The sequence below is a fragment of the Homalodisca vitripennis genome, chromosome X (genome assembly GCF_021130785.1).
Source record: "Homalodisca vitripennis isolate AUS2020 chromosome X, UT_GWSS_2.1, whole genome shotgun sequence".
Classification (NCBI taxonomy): domain Eukaryota; kingdom Metazoa; phylum Arthropoda; class Insecta; order Hemiptera; family Cicadellidae; genus Homalodisca; species Homalodisca vitripennis.
Window position 1 is genome coordinate 28,105,197 of NC_060215.1, and position 26,651 is coordinate 28,131,847.

The 26,651-nt window shown below is 32.9% G+C and overlaps 1 protein-coding gene across 3 annotated transcripts in view; it reads left to right on the plus strand.

Annotated features, from left to right (window-relative positions):
• The window catches only part of LOC124368843 (small G protein signaling modulator 2-like), a 94,616-nt gene that overhangs the window by 48,467 nt on the left and 19,498 nt on the right, over positions 1 to 26,651 (plus strand). For 2 of the 3 annotated variants that reach the window (XM_046826275.1, XM_046826277.1), the window contains 8 exons: positions 4,333 to 4,585; positions 13,174 to 13,444; positions 16,155 to 16,403; positions 17,717 to 17,951; positions 20,139 to 20,215; positions 21,886 to 21,973; positions 24,938 to 25,033; positions 25,477 to 25,619. In XM_046826275.1, coding sequence (XP_046682231.1) covers positions 4,333 to 4,585; positions 13,174 to 13,444; positions 16,155 to 16,403; positions 17,717 to 17,951; positions 20,139 to 20,215; positions 21,886 to 21,973; positions 24,938 to 25,033; positions 25,477 to 25,619 — 1,412 coding nt within the window. The remainder of the gene's footprint in view (positions 1 to 4,332; positions 4,586 to 13,173; positions 13,445 to 16,154; positions 16,404 to 17,716; positions 17,952 to 20,138; positions 20,216 to 21,885; positions 21,974 to 24,937; positions 25,034 to 25,476; positions 25,620 to 26,651) is intronic. The other variant, XM_046826276.1, reaches the window with a different exon arrangement.

Consider the following 26,651-nt stretch of genomic DNA (forward strand, 5'->3'; position numbering starts at 1 on the left):
TATAGATGTGAGCAAAATAATTGGTGGGGTGTAGAGGTGAGCAAAATAATTAGTGGGGTATAGATGTGAGCAAAAGAATCGGTGGGGTGTAGAGGTGAGCAAAATAATTGGTGGGGTATAGAGGTGAGCGAAAGAATTGGTGGGGTATAGAGGTGAGCAAAAGAATTGGTGGGGTATAGATGTGAGCAAAAGAATCGGTGGGGTGTAGAGGTGAGCAAAATAATTAGTGGGGTATAGAGGTGAGCGAAAGAATTGGTGGGGTATAGATGTGAGCAAAATAATTGGTGGGGTGTAGAGGTGAGCAAAACAATTGATGGGGTATAGATGTGAGCAAAATAATTGGTGGGGTGTAGAGGTGAGCAAAATAATTGGTGGGGTATAGAGGTGAGCGAAAGAATTGGTGGGGTATAGAGGTGAGCGAAAGAATTGGTTGGGTACAGAGGTGAGTTAGAGAATTGGTGGGGTATAGAGGTGAATGAAAGAACTGGTGGGATATAGGGGTGAATGGGAGGATTGGTGGGGTACAGGGGTGAATGGCGGGGTCAACTTAGAAAATATACACGAATTAGGTTTTATAGTTGCACAATGTTGATCCAAGAATAGCTTAAGATTTTATACAGTTTGCCCAACAAGTGTATTCAAATGATTGAATAGCTACTACACAAAAAGGCATACCAAATTGATTATTTTTTATTGCTAGTCAGTATTGTAAAGTCTACACAATTTTGAAGTTAATATCTGTTATCCTACATAATGACGGCACTTGACAATAACATAATCTCCTTTAAATGCAGAACAAACAAGTCATGCTGTTTCATTTCAGTAGAAATGTTAATTAGTTTCTTTTCATCACTCTCACTGTAGTTGATAAAACAAGAATTATTTGTATAAACTGCATTTAATTGAGTTAAAAAGCAATCCCGGAACTTTTTTAGGACAAATAATTTTGCTCATTTTCAAATCTATCTACTACTACATATAGTAGCAGTGTACATTATGGTACAAAAATTTCGTATATAGACTAGAAGAAGTAGCATGGAATTTTGAGAGGATTCTTCTACAGCTATATTGTTATTGTAAAGGATGATCATTATCAATTTTAATATTGTGGAAGTACTTGTTTCTTTATATAATGTCCTAAAACAGTCAACACTGTTAGATCTGATAATATATACAATTTCTTTCATTTCAGATTGAAGAATGAGTTAATTGTTTTAATCTCTTATGTTTTTTGTTTCTTTATTATGTAGAGTAGCTTCATTTTTTTTAAATATACTAGGATATGTATCTTGAATTGTTAACGGATGAACATAATTATTTATCACTCCTTCATCCATCATAGTTATTTATAAAATGTCATGGGGCAGAACTCAACTGAAATTGGCACCAAAATTGTGATCTCTTTTGAATTAAGGCCCCGCTTCGAGATCAGGTTTTTGTTATTGCCATTATTTTTTACTAGTTATATTTACCATTGTCATTGCAATTGAATTAGTAACTTATGCATGCCATGTGATACACCTGACTTGGTACCAGTCACACATACTTTGATACAACCTAAACATTTTCAATAAGGAAGATATCCTTGTTGTGAAAATTGAATGTGTATAACATAACTAACAGAATATTGTAAGTTTAGATAGTATATAATTGCTATCATTTATAACATATATATATATAAAACTAGTTTTTACTAACTCTGTCTTGAGCAATTTAATCTCTAATCTAAGTGGAAATGCATGTCATAATTTCAATATTTTTGTAACAATATCCTAACAAAATAACAACGAAGCTCAGTATATTTATGTGACAACAGTTATATTATGACCATAAGTGAATGTATAAGTGGTTATATATTACAACACACACAGTTTTAACAACTGAAACCCAGTTTTATTGATTCACTACTGATAATATTGTTTTAACTATACATGTTTAGAGTATTATAACTACTGAAAAAAGAAACTATAGAAATTCATTTGTGTAAATGTTTTAATGTACAGTAGTGCAATTGCATAAATCAGTAGTTTTTATAAGCTGGACATAATCAACATTTCGTTCCCAAAATATATAGGTGCCAAAACGCTAATTTTCAAACCTGAAAATCAAAATTATGCTTCATATTAAACTTTTTCTATGGTGTACTCATGAATACAATTACAAGTGTATTTGTATTCATGAAGAATCATTACACCATAAGCTTAATTTTTTTGAGATGGTTTTAATTCAAAACTTGGAAGAAATTATGATTTTTTAAATTGCAGCAGTTATGCCACTTCATATGTTTCGGGGAAATGATACGAGAGTTTTTATTTTGAACCTTGGATTGTTTGTTACTCTTATGTCTAAGGCAAACCTAATTTGCAACTATGACAAATCACAGAATTAATTGTTTTGTTAGATTGTCATAATTAATTAATTATAAGGTAGAATTCAAGACTTTATCCAATCCTAATGCATTGTATTTTTCCACCTTCATGAATACACTATCAAAATCAAATTCATATTTCTGATAATAGTGACTAGTATAACGGAAACAAATAGGTATCAGTGAGAATAATATGGTTGGTTTTAGGAATATTAAATATTAATTAAGGTAATTCTAATTGTCAGAGTAGAATCAAAATCATCTTTATTAATAATCATCAAGATTACAAATAGTGCCTAAGATCTACTTTTTGTATTGGACTCAGGTCAGTTCTTGAAATTTCCTTTGAGAAATTCTTCAAGAAAGTAAAAGGGCTGGTCCATGAGTCAATCTTTCATTGCTTTTTTTAGGGAGTTCCCTTTCTTGTGTTAAAGTTCTTGTGGTAATGGTGTTGTGAAGTTTCCTGCCAATGGAAAGGTTTAGATTCATAAAGCTTCAGATGGTGTGCTGGAAGTTTGTATAATTCACCATTTCTGGTACTGTAGTCGTGAATATTTCTGTTTCTTAGTAGATCTCCTCCATTAACATACATTACAACTTCTTGTATGTATAGAGTAACTGTTGTTATAATTTTCAAGGATTTAAAAGCATCCTGCAACTTTTCCGGTGATGTAGACCTGCTCGGACTTTCATAGATTGTTTTCTGGATGATTAAAACTCTATTTTAGATTTTATTCTGTTGTACTGCCCCATACAGCAAGGGCAAATATTAGACAGGCTTAAAAAAAAGAAAAATAGGCGTATCTATTTGTGGTGTCCATGTCATATTACTATCTATAGTCAGGCCCTGCAACTTAACATGTGGCTCTATTTGTACATCAATAATGATTTGAATTTCAGATGCTAGTCTTCTAAATGCTATTTGACTGGTTTTAGTTGGGTTTGTAACCGGGTCATTTCCATTGCAGTATTGGCATGCCATGTTTAGGGCAACAAAGGATGATACTGCTAAGTCGTCTGATGATTGTCCATTCAGTAGCAGAGTTGTATCATTGGCATACATTATGGAGGTGCAGAATTTTCCCAGATGTCCAGGCATGATGTCGTTAAGAAATAAAATGAAGAGTGGTCCTAATACCGGTCTTTGAGGCACCCCCTTCGGAATGGGAGGGGTTTTGATTGTATTACTTCAGTGATACCATTGTGGGGGTTCTTCAGTTCTACTAGTTGTGTTCAGCCCTTTATATAGCTTTCAAACCATTTCTTTGCAGTTTTATGTACTCCTGAAACAAGCCCTTAAAATGTACACCTAAAATTGTTCCATTATACCAAAATACAAACTAAAATGTGATTAGGCTAAGCTAGGCTTACAACATACATCAGACCAAGTAATTAGTGGCACTTTATTTTTCTCTTATTGCACAGTAAAATAATAATTAGCACAGTATTATTCATTTTTCTTACACACCAGAAAGTTGGTGATAAACTGTAGTTACTTAAACTGAATTGTACATCAAACAGTAAAGCAGATGTTTTAGATGTTTAAAAAATGTGCTTCTTTCGTATGTAATGTATATTTTCCGTACTGCATGTTTGAATTTATAAAAGAAATTAACATAGAGTATTATATTGTTAATTATGAGGAATTATTATATTAGGCTAGATTAGGCTGATTGAGTAGTGTGTGTGGTTATACTTTCACAGAGCATAGTAAATCTAAACAATAAAAATTAAATTTAACTCTAACCCAGAATCATTGTTGTTGCAACTTATTGTACTCAATCAATCAGGCAATTATAATACTTCTGTGACACAACACCGGTGTACATTCTTTTATAGTAAAGGAGTCTTTAAACTCAATTACAGTTTTTGGATATTGTCTTATGAATTAATTACATTAAATTCCCATAATCCTTTTCTAAGTAGTAAACCAAGCAAACTGAATATTCATTTCTGTTTTAAAGTTGATGGTGTGTTGGCAGTGATGGGATCCAACCAGGAGTTGCTGGACCCACGCAACTGGCTGCCTCACACACCGCGCACAGCTCCTGCTAGTCCTGCGCCGCACACACGCGCCCACCTGCTCTCCTCCTCGACCAGCTCTACCTCCAGCTCCAAGTCCTTCTGTAATGGAGAGATGGATATGGTGCCTGTAGTACTGCCCCCAGCACCCCACTCCGCCCCGCCTATAGATTCCTCGCACAGGATATCCACTGGGTATTTATCGAGTTCAATTTCTCACATCCATTTTTGTAATTCAGTTATGGCCAGAAGTAAATTTTTTTTAACAAGTTTATTATAGCTGAATGTTTTGTCTCGAAAGTCAATATGGTTATACTCTTCTGATTATTTGTACTCTATGTATATCACTACATTTTCAGAATCTTTCAACTAACAATTTAACCCTTCGCACGCCACTAATAAATCCATTAACGTTCCTATAACGCCAATACAAGTAAAAAACTTTTGTTTCTTTAAGTTCAAAGCAAATCTTTAAGTATATAAAACTGGGCATTTTATTAAAAATTAGCGTATTTATTCATAAAAATAAAAAAGGACTATTTGCAAAACTGTTTATTTTAAATAAATTCTAATTTCATTGTAAAATTTGGGCGTTAAACTTTTAAGTTTAATTACATTTTACTATAAAACAAAATAAATACTTCAAACTAATCACAACACTACCACACTATTAAGATACGCAGTAGTTACGTGCACGAGCGTGCGCTCGTGACAACCGAGGAAGCAGTAATACACGCCATGGATATATTTGGTTATGGCTCTGTAGGAGACACAGAAACTGACAAGCAGGTGGTCAGAGCTAGACAAAGGCGTTCCCCTCCCCCTACCACAGAGTGAAGGTCATTTATAAATATTTCCTTGGCAACCGCGACAAAACATAGACCGTGCACCGGGCATTTCAAAGGCCTTTTGTGAACTAAAAAACTCTCCAAGAGACATAATCTATAATATTGGACATAACTGTATTTGGTGTTTGGTCAAAATCTGCCATTCTAATATATCCATCTACGGCATGGGAAGGGTTAAGGCACTTAATCAATAATTAGCTATTTAGCTTACGCCAATACTTAAAATTGATCTTTAAACATCATATAAGTAGTATTTAATTTATCATTTTTTTGTGTTTGTTGTATTTTTGTGTTGCTGCGGTAGGACTGTCATGGATCTTTGGGCAGGCTTTTCACTGCTCATGTGGTATAAATATGCTTGCATGACTGCCTAGTCCCAGTTCTCAGAATGAGATAGAGGTGTAGTGTAGCAATGGTGGCTGGCTCTGTTGTTTCCTGAGTTATTTTCCATGATGAACACATTTCGACAGTGTTGTTATACTTCTGCCTGTCCTCAGTTTTTCATGGTTTTAAAGACGACAAAGTTCTTAAAAACTCTTCCGCTTCCTTCTTCTGTGGAGTGCCTCTTGTCTAGCTGCTTAATCTGAACCACGTCATCAGTGAAACAGGATAACCTAGCAGCATAGTTTCAGTATTATCACAAACCATTGAAGATGATTTATCAGATCCTTCTGAGGAAAACCTCATCCTTCAGATTACACAATTTTCCAAAGTGATCCTTTCCAAGATCTGGCCAGTCAACACAAGTGCTTCTGTTGTCAACACCAGGCTGTCCCAGTCTTAGGTGACTTAGTCCTTTTATCGTGTCCATCACAATATCCGGCTGAGATGTATTGTATAATGACGAATAAAGCCAATATTAAGTGTTACAGTGATGTAAAGATTGGGTCTGCCCTCTTCTTCAGTATTCAACATTCAAAATTAAGTTCAAGGTCACATCACTATATTTCCGTTATGTTACAACTTTGATCGCTTTGGAAAATAACAATATACATTTTTTAACTATGAAGCAAGAATATGTAGGTAGTATATAAGATTCTAATCTATTTCACATAAATTACTAAATGTTTGTTTATGTTTACTAAACAACAGTACATTCAGATAAAATCGTTTAAATATTTTGATTTATAATTAATTTTAATTTAAGAATTATATTTTTTTTATTTATCTTGATTCAAATATTTTAATGTGACTAGCTTATTAACGTTTCATCACACACAATGTAATTATCATAATACAGAACAAAAGTATCAGTGAAAACTAGTACTAGATTCAAAGTTTACCATTTTAATAAGCAAAACATAACTTCTTTATATTTTTATAGCTCTTTTGAAATATATTAAACAGTTTTTTAATTGCAATATATTTTCCAGATTAGTTACTTAGTACTGCTCAACCATTCATTGTTGAAGCAGAACCTTAAAAATTAATTTTGCTTTATACTCTTTCATAATCCATAATTTATTCAGTAATCTAAATTATTTTAAAGAAACTTTAAACAAGTATCGATCAACAGTATTGATTAAGAAAAATTGTCCTTAATGTATGTAATGCATTTTTAATAAAATTAAAATTGGTTGTATTAATGAAAATGCTTTTTACGGTTGGGTACTAACATGCTTTGCTAAGTTGATAAAATTTATTTATGAACAGAAAACTTGTTCTGAATATATATTAACTAACTGAATTTGCAATTCAATCAATAGTACAGCAATGGGCTTATGTAACAGAAATGTTGTACTATAGCCTTGAATCAGGCATTTTGTAATGCCTCTGAAGATTCTATTTACTATGTTTCTACAGACCAAACACTGGCTTGCACTGAATGGAAATGGATACAAGTAAAACATTTTATATTGAATTAAATTTATTCTTTAACTTTGTGCTTGTTTATCACTGAGTTTAAGTTTGAGAACTAACTGTTACACAAACTAAATATTCAGCTGTGATGAATTAGAATTATTAATAATATATACTTTGGTTGTCTTTGGTTGTTGGATGAATGAAAAAGAGTTATTTTGCATCAATTGTTATCAGTAAAATCAGTCACGATATATAGCCTATGTAGATAAGTTCTAATGAGGTAACTTCTAAATGGTTTACTTTTTGGTTATGTAATGTAAAATTGAGTTTTGAGAACTTTATCCTTTTCTTAATCTGGTTGTATTTATAATAGTTGCTACATTTAAATGTTTTAACACATTTAAATTATTTCATGGTTCATAAAATAATTAATTATTTAATACAAAAAAAATACAAGTCAATGAAGTTATTGGTTGCTATGCATTTATTTGCAAGGCTTTAAAATACAAATACTAAACTAACTGTGTTAATAAATGTTTCATTTACATATTTTTATTTTTAGTAGTGTTGTTTGTTGCATTGCTTATCATCACAATAACACGAATATTCAAGAACAGGCATGAGGTTTTAAATATTTGTTATCTTTGAACATAATCTATATTTGGGAGCTACTTCAGTAAAAAACATCAAACAAAACCATTTTGGAAGTCAAGTGTACTTATTAAACAGTCAAAAGTACTCAGTATACTATGTGTTTAGTTGTGTTTTGATTCATTTTAGATGTTGATATAGAGTTAGTACAAGTGTTGCAGCTGGAGCCCTGAGTAAATCTCCACACAAATATTATTTAACTTGATCCCATTTCAAAGTTTAAAATCATACTTAAACTCAATAAAGTTAAATAATTTTCTTTGAGAAAGTATTAGAAAGTATCATTGGAATGTTTTTGTACTTAATTTTTAGCATTGATCATGTTTTATTGGATGCTTAACTCTGGGACTGGCAATTATAAATCCTGTGGTGGCTTTTTATTTGTCATTTGCTATCTTTTTCATTCTGAAAATGACCCTTAGCAAATATATTTTGTATAATTTCGATTAGCAAGACCTGTAGAATAAGAAAACAATAATACTTTGTATCCTTTTATACATTAGATGTAATATTTGTACACTTGAGTTGAACCTTGGAGCTTACAATTTAATGGGAACCATTCATATTAAATATACAAATGTGGCTAGAAAATAACCGGAGCCATAAAACAAACGCAATAAGGCTGAATATCATACGGCCGGTCACGTGACTCCCCCTCCCACCCCACCTCGAGTTTCGTCTGGCTACCATACTTATTCTGAAAAATGTTGAGTTTCCAAAAAGAACCGCGTGTGAACATCAAATGTCTTTTCAAACTTGGAAAATCTGAAAATGAAACATTTATGTCACATTAAGTGTGCGTTGATGACAATTGATCGATTGGAAATCCCCTGCTTCTCCACAGCAAAAAAATGCACAAATGTCAAATCAAAATTCAAGGTCATGATGATTGTGTGTTTTGATATCAAAGGGATCGTGGACATTGATTAGTTACTAGAGGGACAGACAGTGACTCAGAATTACTACATTACCGTCCTGACTACTCTATGTGAGCATGTACAGACAAAACGGAACGATTTGTGGAAAAACTAGTTATGGATCCTCTACCAGGACAACTATTCAACTTGCAGCTTTGTCAGTGAGGACGTTTTTGACCAAACACAACATCCCTATTTTAGATCATTCACCCTACTCACCCGACTTGGCCACCTGTGACTTTTTTTGTTCCCTAAAGTCAAGTCAGCTTTGAAAGGAACAAGATTTGATACTGTAAAGGTAAACCTTGAAAGTAAGGTCTTATTTTACCAGGTGAAGTTAGGGCTAAGAAGCCCTCTCAAGCACTACTGACTGAAGCACCTAAAACACTAGCACTAGTTTTTTCTGGACTGTTGAAGCAGTAAAAGAAAAAGCGATGGAAGTTATGAACAGGGTTACGGAAAATGATCTGCAGCATTCTTATGCACAGTGGGAAATTTGCGTGGAGAGGTGGTAGAGATCAAGGAGGGGAGTTAGTGAAGGGGATAACACCAAATTGTAAATATCTTTAAGTAAAATTTGTTTTCAATCTCAATGCGGTTATTTTCTAGCCACATCTCGTATTTGAAATTTGGAAATGAATGATAGCCAATAGGTTTCAAAAGTTGTCTAGTTTTTGAAAATATAGGGTGTGGTAGGACTCATAACAAGAAATAAATAACTTATAAACCATTTCACTAAGAATTGGAGGTTTAAAATCAACTTTCACTAAGAATTGGAGGTTTAAAATCAACTTTCACTAAGAATTGGAGGTTTAAAATCAACTTTCACTAAGAATTGGAGGTTTAAAATCAACTTTCACTAAGAATTGGAGGTTTAAAATCAACTGTTATTAACTGGCCAAACATCAGGAATAACATACATTAAAAATTATAACAGCAATATTTTATTTTATAAACTACTCTTAATTTATCACAATATAATCAAAAATCCATCATCTTATGAAGGTAGGCCTTAGCCAGACTAACAGAGTGTATACTCTGTGGAGAGGGGGAAGAGTCAGCAGAGCACATTGGTTTAGATTGTCTGTCATCGTAGAAACTTGAAAAGAACCTGGGACAATAGGACAATAGACAAATTTCCTTTATTAGTGTTCCATTAAGAACAGAAATAGGGTCATGAAAAATACAAAGTACCAACAATATTATGTTTTTGTCAGTGTCAATGAAACATGCTGCGCTCAGGGTAATCTTATCTTCGCAGTTATGAATTTCTTCCAGGTGTAGGTTTGGCCTGCTCACTAGAAAGTCATGGAGTCGCTTCTTGAGAGCTGCTCATTTGAGTTGCTTTATTGGTGTTGGAAGAATGTTCCACAGTTTTCGGCATTGTAGCTTGGACTTTTCCCATACAGGGTATGTGCGATGTATTGGCAGGAAATAGTTTTTTGGAGTTTCTTGTGTATATTTGGAGTCTTCAAGTGCGGTCCTGTAGATTTAGCTTGTATCGTACTAAGATAATGTGTAAAATGTAATTATGATGTGGAATGTTTAAGTATTCCTAGAGTTTTAAAAGCTTGTCTGCAGCTTCTTGAGGTCCGAGTCTCAGCAAGAATTCGTATAGCTTTTTTTTGCTAGAAGAAGAAGTCTGTTATTGTTATTGGCTGAGGATTCCACCCCCCACACTGCCAATTCCACACCTTAAATGCGATTATACAAGAGCGTGTGGGACGTTGTTTGGCAGATTTCAGATCACATACCATTTGATTCGCCTCAAGGCATAGATTCCAGATAATGATTCTTCTGTGCATAGCATTATCCAACATGTTCTGTCCACGTAAGGTTTGTTTGTCCAGAACAAAACTCCCAAAAATGTAACAGAATTTTTTTTGTTGATTATATAAGTATGTTAGGGATAGGTGTATTTTTTTCTGCTGAAGATTTACTTGAATTGTTTTGGAGGGGTATTTATTGCTAGGTCGTTTACTGTTACAATAATTTGAAGGCTTTTTAAGTTGCGTTTGTAGCTGTTGGTGGATTCCCTGGCGTTGTCATTTTGACCAGGAGTGTTGTGGTCATCTGCATACATAACACAGGTGGTGTGTTGGTCTTGAACATGTCGGCGGTAAATCGTTAACAAAGAGCACAAAGAGGACGGGGCCAGGACCGATCCCTGAGCGTACGGTACACCACGGTTGAAAGGCAATGGGTTGACTTGACTGTGGGTTTTTACACGCGATTGTGGTTTGCACCTCGACAATCTGAGCATGCGGCCTGTTAAATAGTTCATGAACCAGTTTTTTGATCCTTTTCCTACTGATTACCCAAAGATGTTTAGCTTTCTTGCAATTATGTCATGTCCTAAGCAATCGAATGCCCTGTGCCTGAGAGTCTAGTTGCAGGGCAGTAAACATATTGTTCTTTGTCTATTTGAGTAGTAATAAATATTTACTTCAAGGCTGTTTATAGCCGACGAAGTTGACTTCTTTTAGAAACCCGTGTTGGCTGTTATTTATGAGCTTTTGGTGATTTTGAAATGTGCCATGGTGTCTATTTTGGACTACATTTTGCTTAATTTTTGTGAATGTCGCAGATCAAAGAAACGGCCGGGCGGGGGGACGGTTGTTTTTCACATCGGTAGTTTGTCCTTTTTTTATGTGTAGGGATTATCTTTTGTAGTTTTAGTGCTGACGGGATATTCACCATGGGGTAAGATTTATGAAGTTTAACTAGGATTGTGGTGGTACCTGTTGGTGTGGGCATTGTCTTAGTTAAGTCTCTCATTTTTGTGATGTGTTCGCGGTTCTGTCTCCAGGGAGTATTTTCAGTAAGGGGATTGGGTTATTGGTGGTTTATAAGAGTTGTGTGGTGTATGCGGGGTGTTGGTGGGTGTTGGTTGGTTTTGGCTTGGTAAGTAGGGGTAGGAGTGTGGTGGGGCAGGCGGTGGGGGGGGACGTTCTCTCGCGGGGGGGGGGGGGGGTGGGATGGGGGGGGGTGGGAGTGGCGGGGGGGGGGGAGGGTGGGGAGGAGGGTGGGGGTGGGGGGGGGGGGCGCGGGGGACGGGGGCGCGTGGGGGGGTGGAGGAAGTGGTGGGCGTCACTTTGGCTTATTGTTTTTTATTTATTTTTTTGTTGTATTTCTGTTTATTGGTTATTATCTTTTTTTTTTTTTTTTTATTTTTCTTTTGTTTGTTTTTTTTTTTTTTTTTTTTTTTTTATTATTATTTTTATTTTTTCCTTTTATTTTTTTGTGGTTATTTTTTTTTTGTTCTTTTTTTTTTTTTTTTTTTTTATTTTTGTTTTTTTCTTTTTTTTTTTTTATATTCTGTTTTTTTTATTTATGTTTTGTATTCCCTTTTTATTTTTTTTTTTATTGGGTGTTTTTTTTTAAATAATATTTATTTTATCTTTTTTTTTGTTCTTTTTTTTTTTTATGTTTTTTTTTTTTTTTTTTTTTTATTTTAGTTTTTGTTTTCTTTTTTTTATAATTTCTTTATTATTGTTTTTTTTTTTCTTTATTTTTCTGCTTCTGTTTTATTTTCTTTTTTTTTTTTTTTTTTTTATTTTTCTTATTTTTTTTTTTTTTTTTTTTTTTTTTTTTTATTTTTTTATTTATTTTTTTACACTACTCCCTTTTTTTTTATTTTTTTTGTTTTGTTTATGTCTTATTGTTGTTTTTTTTGTTTAGTGTCAGCTCTGTATTTCAGTGAAAAATTATTTAAGTGGTCTGCAACTATAGGAGGGGTTGTTTGTATTTCTCTTCATTTTATTGATATGCAGAGTTTCGATTTGGGTGATCCTTTTAAATTTTCCTCTCTTTGTATATACATGTGCCATAGGGCTTTACTTTTGTTACTAGCAGAGTCAATTGTTTTGAATTCGCTTTTTTTTAGATCCGAAGTTTTCGATATCGTAGTTCTTTTTCTTTCTTGCCATGTCTTCTTTGTCTAAGTTTATTCCCTTGGGAGCATATCTCCTCAGATCCCCAAGGATATCAGGAACAGGAAAGCCTCAAATCTGGATTGGTTGTTGCAAAAAGCCTCGACTTTGAGGGGCACAAAAATTAAGTAAGGGAGGCGCAAAGTCCTTTTAGAATAAGCGGGGGGACAAACTGTCCTTTTTCCTCAGGAAGGAAAAAAAAATCAAAATCAAAATCCATGATAAATACTAACTTCTTAGGTGTCAAAACTTCCTGACAAAATCTAATAGAATTGGCAGATAGAAACTGCAACAAAATGCTAACCTCATAAAACGAACCTAAACAACTGTAAAAACTCTAGCACAACATTTAAACATCCAACTCTTTGTCTCCCTAATGTTACCTAAATATTGATGTAAAAGGCAATATTAATAAGTGACTCATTTTACTATAAATTTTCGTCAATTTGTGAACAACTGCCACTGCAGCAGTAGTCTATGTTGACAAAATATATATTATTGACAAAGTTTTAAAATGTATCTGTTCCAGGATTAAAATGTATTGACACCATGTGTGACTTAGTATCTGAATTAAGCACTAATGGTTAGAATAGCACGAAAAACCCGTTAATTGTTGTGTTTTTTATTTTCAGGGATTCCATCCAACTTTTGTGCAACACAATGAAGAAACAAATCATATCTCGAGCATTCTATGGGTGGCTTGCGTACTGCCGACACTTGTCAACTGTCCGTAAACATCTGTCTGGCTTGTTCAATCCGAACATTGTTGACGGAGAGGGAGCAGAGGGAGGACTCACCAGGGAGGTGTGGGAGCAGCTTGTCAACAGTGGAGAGGAAAAAGACAAAATCCAGATCTTCCGACTGACCTATTATGGGGGCGTTAATCATGAAATAAGAAAAGAGGTAATTCTTGTTTTCCCTATTTCTATCTATATTAGTGGTATTTTTATTATATTTATATATTATACTATTATAATTATTTTATATATACTTTATAATGTATTTGACAGATATTACAATCTAATTAATGCAATTTCAGTTTCTTCAATGTAAAACATTCTTCATTAAATGATGTTCAAAATATGATTATATATATATATATAAAAGAAGGAAACAACTAAAATACAAATTCCCACAAACTGAGTCTCATTAAAACAAAAGAATATGCCAAAGTTATAGATGAGGTGTTTCTAAGAAATATAACTTTGCCCTTTTACTGCCATAAACATATGCAACTTGACGTGCAATGACTGTCAAGCACTTAAGGCCGCTGACGTCTGAACTATGCCAGCCAGACGCCATCTGGCACACTAAACAACGCTACAATGAAATTCACTAATTTTCTGATAACTGTTGAAACGATAATAAATCCGCTTATACAATAGCTATAGCTATCTTTTTTGTTTTCTTTTGTTCGTCTGTAATTTTTTTTAATGTTTTTAAAGTTTTAAAAGGCTATACTTGCCTTCTAATTTTATTTGTGTAAAGAAAACAAAATTTTAATTTCTTCCAAATATATCTTTTTAAAACTTAGTAAAGTGTATATGTAATTATGTTTTATGTGTTAATTGTTATTTTTCTTAACGTAATGAGAATACAGCAACAATTTTATGATTAAATATTGATAAATAAAGAAACAAGTAAAAAAGAACAAAATGTATATTTTTATAAAAATTATTCTTTGCAAAGAATAGATAGATCATTTCTTACTGTTCTGTCACAATAACCCTATTTGGGTTCTTACACTGTGTATGTTGCTGTTCATAATTAAACAAATTTACTATTAAATTCCAAAGAAATAAAATAAATATAGTAAAAAACCGTTTTGAATTCTATTTATAAATACGAGTATTTACAAAAAATGTTAATCAGCTGACATACACATCAACTGATGAAGCTTACTTGATATTTTTCATTGGTCTATCACTTATGTATACTAATTTTCTAATTTTATACAAAGAAACTATTTAAAATGGTTGTTTACCCATATTTTGGTATAAATTTTACGTTTGTCAGTTAAAAACAAACCGTGTGGTATAAAAATTACACAAAGCCGATCTAATCAGTCTGTGGCATTTTTCAGTCTGAATGCCTGAGCCGAGCTCATTGGTCCATGGCGGACTTTGATTCAAATCTGATGCACTATTTGATTGGCCTGTGGCGGTGCTCGGAATAAACTGTAAATCTGTATAAATCGGTGTAAAGGCAGTGAAATGATTAACAATATATTATTTTATGTATGTTTCCTCCAGTGAATAATATAACGTTTGTCAAAAATATTTCTAGTTTTCCTTGTTGTAATTTTATACCTGTTGGAATAGAATCAGGTAATTATAAAAGTACAAAAGTTAGTTTAGTTCCTCATATAAGTAGGTTTTGGGAAACAGTTTCTAATTGTGCATTTCAGTCAGATATTTTTCGATTTCTTGTACTATATTGATAATTAATTTAGAAATGATTATCAGTAAAAGAGAATAATGTTTCTTCATTACAATATTTTACAATTTGATTATATTGTACCGTTATTATAGTACATATTATTTATAAAGTCTGGAGCTAATTTTCTATAAATCAGAACAACTTTTCGGAAATACTTAATTTATTCCAAATTTTAAATTTCACTTAAAAATTTAACAAAGTTTTACAAAATCTTGATTTGCTTTTCTTCAAAATTTCTCTCAATCGGTCAAATCTAATTTAGAGTCTGATCAAAATTAAAAATGAAACTAAAAAGGTATACTTCACCAAAAAGGTTTAAATTAACAAAATAAAATAAAAAGTTCTCTTCTCAAAATATTCAAAATCAAAATTACACAATGCTTGATGTAAACTTCAGGATCAAAATCTAATTTACAATAATTCAAAAGTTGAATTAATTATCAGACTCTGTTATATGGCAAAATTTAGAAAATTTAACACAACAGTATAAAACAAAAGATGTTAAACTAAACGCTGGTACGGGACTTACTACTTTGAAGACTATGGAGGCTGAAATATTATTACGCACTAAAGGAAAAAAATAAATTTAAAACTTGACTTAAAACACACCGGGTAAAAATTAACTCTATATCCCAAATGTATAGGAATAGAGGAAGTACTATGGCTTCTGAACTGCACGTGTGGACGCTCTGCACTCGACTTGAAGACTACCCCTCTCTCCTCAAACCAACCGCGACCGGCTCGGGAACCTATCACCGTTGACATCTCTAACAGCTGGAGAGATCAAACCAACAAAATAATGTCCACGTACTGCGTCTAGTTAACAAAGAGCCTACTTCCTACCGCGATTCAGCAGAATGATTATAACTACGGTACAATATGAAAGATGTGGTTCTTTAAAATTCTTAACTTTAAGAAGTATTTCTGTGAGGATTGGGAGCTTCATCACGATTCTAATTCTCTAGTACTGCAAATCACTATGAAACATGAAAATAATAATGTAAAGTAAATTAACTTTACAGTTTTTAAATCTTGAAAACAATTGTTTTCTTTTAAAAGCAGTATACTCGATCCCATCTTCTGCTCAATCTTTTCTATGTGTTTATTATAATTTAACTTTTCTATATTGCTAACCATGGCTGTGGTAGTGTTTGATATCAGTGTTTGCTTGTAGGTTTGGCCTTACCTGCTGGGACACTATCAGTTCGGGAGCACTGCGGAGGAGAGGGAGGAACTGGACAAGAGCTGCAGACAGAACTATGAGACCACCATGTCAGAGTGGCTGGCTGTGGAGGCAATCGTGAGGCAGCGGGACAAGGAAATGATGGCAGCTAACTTGGCCAAGCTGTCGTCGGAGAGCACCAGCGGCGGAGATGTTCCTCCACAGACACCGACCACTGGGGGACTGGACCTTAGCAATGATGTAAGTCTCATGTAAAAATACATGTTCAAATTAAGTTATGTTGCCTAAGTTTGTCAATTAGTCTTGTTAAAACTAATTTCTCAATCATTTTGGAAAATGTTGAGATCAGTGATATTGGTTGGTAATTTTTAGGTTCTGATGGTGGTTCCTTTTTGTGTTTGGGGTATATTTTAGAAATTGTTAGTCCAGAGAGCAAATAACCATGAGCAAATGATATATTATTTATAATTGTAGTGAGGGGTGAGATTAATTCTTCAGGACAGAGGTTTACAATTTCAGATTAGTATTCATCCTTGCCACTAGATGATTTATTTTTTAGGCTTCACATTACAAATTTGACCTCTTTGTGAGTTGTGGGAGGTAGTTGGAATGGTTGTGTGAGAATAGTTGTAGTAGAGTCATGTTTTTCCACTAGTCTCTTGTCGCTCTGCGGTTGGTGAGACTTTTGCAGAGTAATTTCTGCTATCTGAGCATAGTACATGTTGAAATGTTTGGCTGTCAAGACTTTTCTGCTCATTTGTTATTGGAGAGTTTGAGTCATGTCGTTGACTTTTTGATAGCTAAGCCTACATAATTGAGCTCTGTGGTCTGATAATCCAGACATTACTGGATTATCAGTATTCCGCATACTGAGCGGAAGTCGATGTGTCAGATGTGACAAATCAATAAGAGAGGGAGTTTTCTCATAATTGTGTGTCGCGAGTTCATCATCAAACATCAAGTTCTCTTGGGTGTTTATGTTTAGTATGTCAATATTTATGTCACCTATATGTATGAATGATTTGTAAGCCTGATAGTTGTCCATGATGTTTGACAAGACCATTCAGTAGTTTATGGCCTGCAATTTAAACTTATAATTTTAGTCTTTTATTTATATATGTTAATATTGGACTTCATATTTTTATTTAATGTGTTTTAATCAGTTAAGTACTTGTAGATTGTTTTAAATTTTAAATACAATTTTTTAATGTAGTATAAGCTATGACATGGATATTTTTAGTTTGTATATTATTGTTACATTGACTTTGTTAATTACGTACTATATAAATGTGTAAAAACAATAAAATTCCAATTTTAATAAAGAGTACATCCTTTGGTAGTGTCAATATTTGGCATACAATATCCAAACATGGGACACATTAACACAAAAGTTAATTTTAGTCTTTTATAATAATTAAACTGAAAACTTTGGTGCCATAAAATGATTCATTTAAGTTGTGAAGGTTTCCCTATGAGAAAGAACAGCAATTTACTTCAATTAGTTTTCTATTTCTACTTTTTCATAATAATATAGCTGAAAATTTCCATTCCAGGTGTTTGTCAGCTTAAACTCAGACGATGAAGATGACGAAGATGATGATGAAGATGAGGATGATGACCATAATGAGGGGCTAATCGTTGATGACAGTAACATTGAAGATGCAGCTGAGAATAATGATGATAACCAGTCAAAAACTCTAAAATATCCAGTTGTCAAAGATGTGCCAAAATGTCCTCCAAACTCGTTAGAAAAGTATTCCTCATCAGATATCGAAAACAGTTCATCTGGTACAGACTTTGTTTATTGTCATAGCTTTTTAAATGGTGTTTTTTTTTTTTTTTTTTTTTTTTTTTTTGTAAGTAAAATGTTTTAGTTTCATTGGAAAGTGCAAATCTTGCATTGGTTTGTAGTGTGGCCAATAGTTGATCGCACATATTCCTCACTACAACATTTGTCACTGCCGAGTTCAAGTAGCTAGTTTGCACTGAGCTGCAGTCGCATAAACATGGCCGCATCAATTGATTCTCCCGCCAAATGTGAATTAAGGATTTTTATTTGTTTCCTGCAAGCAGAAAGGAATAGTGCCGCAGAAGTTTGTCGGAGAATGTGCCGTCTTTATAGAGAAAACATAATGAATAATGGTGTTATAAGTGAGTGGTGTAGAAAGCCAAATTAGTTTCATTGACACCTACAAAAATCGCCTAATGGCCTCAGCTGCGACATTTTTCGAATTGATCGTTAAATTTGACATTCAGCTCTCTTTAAACTTTTGATGCGATTCACGCACAAAACCATCACTCAATGTTTTCTCTTTAAACACAGCTCATTCTCCAATGGATTTCTGCTGCACTATTCCCTTCTGCTTGCAGGAAATGAATAACACTCCTCAGTTTACACTTGGCGGGAGAATCAGTAGAGGCAGTGATGTTTACTGCAGCTCAGCGCAAACTGATTACTTGAACTCGACAGTGACAAATGTTGAAGTGGGGAAGATGCACAATTGAATACTGCGCACACCACGGACCTGCCACATGTCTGGCTGTCGTGGTGTGAGATCGGAGGTTGAAAAAAATTATCCTCGTAGCTTTAGTACAAGTATTCTGATTAGAATAATTTAATATATTCTCCAGTTTCTTAACCCTTTTAGTGCTATAGCGTCTATGTCGTAGACACTGCATTTATGTCTAAAAGTGCTAGCGTCTACGTCAGAGACGCAGCGTATTTTTATATGTATTGGTTCAGTTTATGCAAGTTACTGGCTGCAAACGATGACAGTTCATCCAAAAGCCATAGGGTAACGATATTTGTATATTTAATTGCCGACGACCAGCTGTTTTTACGTCATTAAAGTGAAATAAAAAGGTCAGTTTGGATGTTTATGTTGCGAGCGCACTGACGCTGTACTTTGTTTACTCTGTTTTATCTTATTTTATCCATTAAATTGTGTTATAATTGTGAAATACTACTTCATTAGTATTCCAAATCATTGCATTACTTCATTTTTTATTTGTGTTTTCCGTGTGTATTATATTTTATTAAGTTACAAACTATATCTAATAAGAACATTGCAGGTTATGATGAGTTACTTCACCTTTTTTTTATAGTTTTATTACTGAATGAAACAATTATTTAGGTAAAAAAAAGTGTTAACTGTGCTTGAATTTCTTCTTTTATAAATAATAATAAAGTTAGTAAAGCATTATGCTAATAACAGTAAGTGTATTACTTTTTCTCTTGAGCGTTTCAAACATTAGGCCTTATGTAGGTCAACATTTGGCGTGGACAATACATTATATTTTTCATCCACACTTCTTATTTTTGGTGTAAAAATAAAATCAAATATATGGAATTTGTTTAGTTTTAGTTGCTCTTTCCGATGGTAGCCTCAGAAAAATAATATAAAATTGTTTGCATACTAAAATTGTATGCCAAAGTGAAAAAATAAATTATAAAAAAAAAATTACATTATAAGGAAAATTTTTTTTATTACAATCCAAATATCTATGAATGTATTTTTTGTATTTATTTCTGTTTATTGGTTATTTATATTCAAGACAAAAAAAAGTAATAAGATTTGACTTCAAATAAGGAAATAGTAAGGAATTTACTAAAACTCTGCATTTATGCACTAAAATGCTTAGCACTCTTGTGTATGGCAATGACCCCTTAGCACTAAAACGGTTAAATATTATTATATTTTTATATTCTAGTATATTGTATCAAATACAGTTTTTTAACTTTATTATTTTAAAAAGTGCTCATTCGTTTATATCATTGTCATTATATAAAACCTGAATCGTTTATTTAAACAATTTTTTAATCTTTGTCCTACTTTCCACTTTCTTCAGTATGCACTGAGCTATATATCTTACGTACATCGTTCCTTAAAAACAGAGTTCTGAATATAATGCAATAATATTGTGTATATTAATACAGAAATTTATTGAAAAGTAAAATCATTTGTTTTGTTTAAGATCCAGTAGTATTAAGCAGTACATTAGGGGCCGTCGAGGAGGCATCACAAGATCCATCAGGATTACCCCATCATCAGGTAATCTTTGCGACGTTACATTTCGGTAATGTACAAATTACTATTTTAAGATAACATATTACAGTAACAAAATATTTTGTATCTAATTGGCTATTTTAAGTTTTGATAATTCTAAATAGTAACTTACCTTATTTTCTTGTGTTAAAAATCCTTAATTGGTTATGTTTATCAAATTATAATAACAAATAAAGTTGAAGATACAATAAATAGCTGACTCTGATGACATTTTCAATCATTTCTATTCCATGCCTGGACAAATTGTTTGGCGTATAGATTTTTCTATCCACACAAATAAGAAATAAAGATTGATTCTGTTACATGAACTTTTATAAAAATTGTTCCTTTCAGTTTTCAAATGATTTTTTTCTCATCATCATAATTTATTTATTTGTACCAATTTGCTTAAAGCTAATGAATTAAACGTTCCTTTGTATTAACACACTCAGTGTGCGGTGGGCCTACCGGTGGACTGGCATAGAGCATGTAACGCAATATATCAGTGTGGCCAAGCCACTTGTGCTAAATGGTTGATTCTGTCCCGAACTGTTGTTGATGTCTTAGTGAGTTTTGTGATCGGTCTCGTTTACAGTTCTGTTTAACCCTCTCAGGTCAGGTCCTTAGGGATATTCTTGCTGTTCAAGAAATGAAAATGGTTTACTACGCATATGTGCAATCTCTTTTTTGCATTTGGGATCATTTCTTGGGGGGCAGCTTACAAATCTAATCTTGATCCTCTGTTCACAGTTCAGAAATCAATTTTCACGTAGTTTTTTTAAAATGCCATAAAATGTTTACCTTCCATTTTATTTCAAGAAACTAACATTCTAACAATAACACAACTTTTTATACATTTACTTTTAATTTATATGTATAAAAATGTAAATGATCTCTTTGAAAGAATTCAATACACCCATAACACATGTTATTCTAGATCTACAGGAATTCTACCTTTGCAATTAACTTAGTCTTTTTCAAACACCAACTCTTACTACCTAGTTCAGGTAGTTTATATAAATATCAGTAAACAGTTACCAAGTTTTTGCGTTTTAAATGTCATTTCTACAATTTTATTTTTATTTTTAAAAGAAAAGTTAATTAGTGGTTTTTTTATTGTCTATTGAGGATGAAGAAACACTGCTGTCTACAAACTACGGACAGACAGTCTGATCTGTGTTCGGCCACTTTCTTCTCTTTATCTCACGTTATCACTACGACAGGTCTCTTTTAATCTTCTGCGATACTGTTATCCTTGTTGCTTATATGCCTTATTGTAAACTACTTTTAAACTAATATTTCAGGCTTTAACACTTACAGATTAAATTCACACAATTTTTACTTCTTTCATTATATTTTCAATTTATAAATGTTGAGTATTCAGTCCTTCATTAATTTTAGCAAGAACAACTCGAGTCTGCATAGAGGCATCATAGCCCATGCAAGCTTATTCCCACTTTTTTATGGTGTTGTTTTTTTTCAAGCTACTTTCTGTAATTTTCAAAACTTTTTTCACTTATAAAGTTTATTTTTTAAGATTGCAATATTGTACATGTATTCGGGAAATAAATAAAAATTCATTAATTCATTCCTAACTACTATTTAATACTTTTTTTGTAGTACTGCTTAAAATACTGCAGCTATTTACACAAATAAGTGGACAGTGTTGTTTCCAGAGATCAGAGTCTCCTGATGAAGGAATGGGAGATGAAGTGGATGAGGATCCTCACGAGAATAACCATGACAGATGCCCTCCCATGCCAGGTTCGCATCTCTCTTATGTTGCTACTTATGTTGGAATACAGTCACTCTATAATGTATTTGAAAATCAAATATTTCACTACCAACTCTAAATTTAATACAAATTATTCATAATGTTTATGTGTTTTAAATAAGTTCTTATGTGCAATAATTTAATATTTGCTGCACAGGAATGCTGTGAAGTATTAATCGTCCGTCTGATAATAAGAAACTCCTAGAATGATACACTGGTTTTTGTCTTTGCACAGCATATTTTACAGATATTTAAAAAAATTTGTGCTTAATGCTAAGTTCTATATAAGTTTTATATATCAATTTTTTGTTAGAAACCAGAGATAATTTTAAAATAATTAATATATGTACTTACTTTAGAAATGTTTTTTGTATTTGTACATTAATTCAAAAATATGTATTTAAAATTTTTTATTTTCTAAGTTTCACTCTACGTAACTTTCACATGACTTGAGATAGTAAGATACTGTAAATGTACAAATTATACACAGTTTTGTAGTGAACAAAAGTATTATAACATATATACACTTATTTACAACACAAAAAAGATTTTTTATAAAAATGTAAAGTATGTAATACTTTTTTTGGCAGTACTCATCCATATTGGAGTTAGATGAATTTTTTGAGCAAGAGGAATATCAGATAATGATGTATTGTTGTCACTGTCATTATAAATTTGTTTACAACCCAACTCACATTCCACCAATTTATAATCATCTAGATTACCTGACAACAAATCTGACAAAGAAATGTCATATCTGACAAAGAAATATCATCATACAATTCATTTGCCGGTCACTTTCATCATCAGAACTATTATTTTCATCATCCAATAGTTGACATATATCATTTGAACAACGAGGATCGCCCATTTCACACATAACAATAAATTATAAACAATTAGTCTACATAATAACCTAGATATCAGCTGACAAAGAGTAATATTACGAATATAAACTATATAAAATGAATTGATATGTATTAATAGAGGATTCGACTGGTGCAAGTTACGTCTTTATAACAAACGGTTTTCGCGTAATAATAGCGGAAAGTTGACCAACGTCTGTGCCGTTGGTGATCAGTTGGAGGGTTAAAAAATCATCATAACATTTTAATGGTTCATCTTATAAAAATGAATCCTGATTCTTTACCTCCTTATAAGGATGGCCTGAGAAGATGATTGAAAATCTTAAATGTGGGCACAGATCAAATTGTGTGTCAATTTAGATTTAAGCACTTTATAGCACTTACATCTTAATGAAACAATAAGAATGGTATATATATATATATATATATATACTCGGTTACTCCCAAGGCCATTTATATCGGAGGTGATATTTAGCCGCACCAACAAAGCTCCTCCATCTTGAACGGTCCTCCGCATCTTCCTCTGAAGCGCCCACCTTCTCCATATCAGCCTTCACCTGGTTCCACCATCTCACTTTCGGTCTCCCACGGGGTCGTCTTCCTTCTGGGTTACCGTACATTACCCTCCTCAGTTTGCATTTCTCTTCTCTTCTCAAAACATGGCCTGCCCAACGGAGTCTTCTGCACTTTATTTCTCCTATTACATCCGTACTATTGTAGAGCTCCCTGATTTCTCTATTATGTTTTCTTCTCCATACCCCTTCTTCATATGATGGCCCATAAATTTTACGTAAAATTCTATTCTCGAAAACTAGAAGCTTTTTCTCATCCTTCTTATTTAGTCTCCATGTTTCGGATCCATACAAAAGCACTGGACATATAATTGTTTTGTATATTCTAGTTTTAGTTTTGTGAGAGAGAGATTTGGTTGAAAGTATCCTATTGCATGCATATGCACATCTATTTGCTGAGTTGATCCTATTTTGTATCTCTGGTTCATCTGTGTTTTTATTTGATATTGTGACCCCAAGGTACTTAAAGTTTTCCACTTGTTCGAAAACATGCCCATCAATTTGTAGGGGTCCTCCTCTTTGATTTTGATTCCTTCTAAAGTGCATATATTTAGTTTTTGCATCATTCGTCTTCAACCCCACTTTCTCTGCCTCACTCATAAATAGTCCAGTTAGTGACCTCAAATCATCTACATTTTCTGCAAATATGACAACATCATCTGCAAAAGCCAGGATGTTTAGTTTAGCTCCAACTTCCACCCCTAAATCCCTCTCTGCTTAGTTAAAATGAGTGTCACAGAGTCAAGAGGCTCAGTAAGAATTAATGGTCGGGACTGTGTACCTTTTGGGATAAACTCAGGAGTCAGGCAAGGAGATGGTCTTTCTCCAATCTTATTTAATATATATATATATATATATATATATATATATATATATATATATATATATATATATATATTTAAGGTTTTTTTAAACTAGAATACTAAATAGGCAGTTTCATTTCATTTAAAAAGTTTATAAAAGAACCAACTCAAAAATTAATTTTGGACTGAGAGATAATGTAACAAAAATTAATTTAATGTTACAGATAATGTATCATGAGTCAGGTTTTACAGGAATTAAATTTTTAAATCATGAACCACCCCTCTCCCCACTAAAGTGTGTAAAAATACCCTTACTTGTAAAAGATTATTTGTAGCACATGTCATCCTTTGCTCATGTTTATAAACCTTCGGTATAAAATTGTTTTATCTAATTAATATCTCATAATGATTTTGGCTCATCAAGTTCTTTAAATGACTTGCAACTTTACTTATGCTTATATTTTCCATTAATCATCATGGGCTGTCCTGAGAAGGTAACGCATCTATCGCTAATGACATAAAAAGTCCTTAATTGATGTGCACAGTTTTAGTTTTACAAAGTTAACCATTAAACAATTATTACACTTATGTGTTACTCTTCAGCACCTCATTATTAATTCTTCAAATATATACTGATCAATATAACAAGTATAAAGCCAAAGTTTGTTATGAGGACATGCAGTTGTGTAACATGAAAATGTATTGTGTAACAGGAGGTAACAGTCAGGCTGTGGCAATGGCAGTGATTGTTACAACAAACCAGTCCTTGGACAGCGGAAGCCAGTCCGAGTCCAATGTTGGCTGCCAAGGTATGTTACGAGTGTAGTCAAATTAGGTAAAATATAAATAAAATTGGAAAAGTATTTCTGAAACTTAACAGGATTGTTCATAAACTTACATGTTTTAGTCTGTGTAGCAAAACCAGAATCATCAAGGTTGATAAAGAAAATTGTGGGTATAGATTGCATTTGGTTTTGCTTTACTAAAGTTTTTCTATCGTCTAGAAGAGTTAAATAGAAAATAAGGCAAAAACGAAAAAAAATTAATTTGGAAGAAAAATAGATAAAGAAATGGAAAGAAAGGATGATTTTAAAGGAATGTTTTGTAATAATGCAAAAGGCTCATTGTTGCATTTTTCCTTCAATAATCACCATGCAACTGAAAATTATGATGATTAATATATGCAACTGGCATAGAAATACATATTGTAATATTCTTTTAAGTTTTTGATGTTGAGTCTTGTGGGTGGCAGGTCGCAGCGAGGCAGATGGAACGGAAGGGGTGGCCTCAGGTGAGGTGGATCAAGCGAAATTGGAGGTGCTGGAAGAGTCGTTCTACCAGGGCTCTCGTTCCAACTGCGTTTCTCCAGCTAGTTCTCAGGGAGGCGTTTACTCTGTGAGTTATAACTATTCCAGTATTCATTGTTTTAGTGTATATTACGTATTCAAATCAAGACCCTCTTGCAAGGAATGACCTCTTGCCAAGCAAGGAACTATTCAAGATTCAAGATTATTTATTGACCACACACAATACATACAATGAATCTCGTCAATGTAGAATACGATAATAAAAACTATTGTAAGGTGCTATGATAACTAGACTAAAGAAAATTGCATTCAAAGTATTAAACTACAGGGTGTATCAAAAAGAATCATCCGATTTAATAAAATCATAACTATTCTGTTTGTTGAGTTAAATGCTCTAACAATGTACTGTTGAAAAGAGTATCTTTTAAGGGGAGTCGAGAGCTCCATTTAAGCCCATGTTAAATTCTCAAACTTTAAGGAACATTTACAAAAAAAAAATATAAATGATAGCACTTAGAACTTTTATTTTTCTTGATAAAGCACAACAATATACATATTTTAACACAAGGTTTTTGTAAAAAAAATATTTTTTGGATTTTTGGCAATTTTAAAAAAAATACTCTAAAAATTACCAGTAATTTTTATAAATTAGTCGCAATAAAAAATTTTTCTAATTGAAATTTTTTTAAAACCATGTGTTAAAATGTGTAGAATAATGCCCTCATCCAAGATAAAAAAAAGTTATTGATCTATCATTTTATAGTTTTGGAGATAATGTTTCCTTATTTACCAAAAAAAAATTCATTTTCAGAAAAAGCCATTTATTTGGAACATCCATTAGCTTAGCAACTAAACTTGCTTTTATAAATGCATTCCTGCACCATATGAGGGATTGTCTGCTTCCTCTGCTTCATAGTCGTCTTCTAGCCTCTTTTTTGCCAGTGTAGTCTGTCTTCGACACTTTTTTCTATTTCATCGACGGCTTTATTCGTTTTTTTTATGTGTAGCATGTCCATGTCTTGAAGCACATACACACAGTTTACCCCAGGTACAATCCCTAATTTAGCAAACACTTCGCATCTGACTATATTGCCTTTGTTGAAGACACCAATAGCATCAT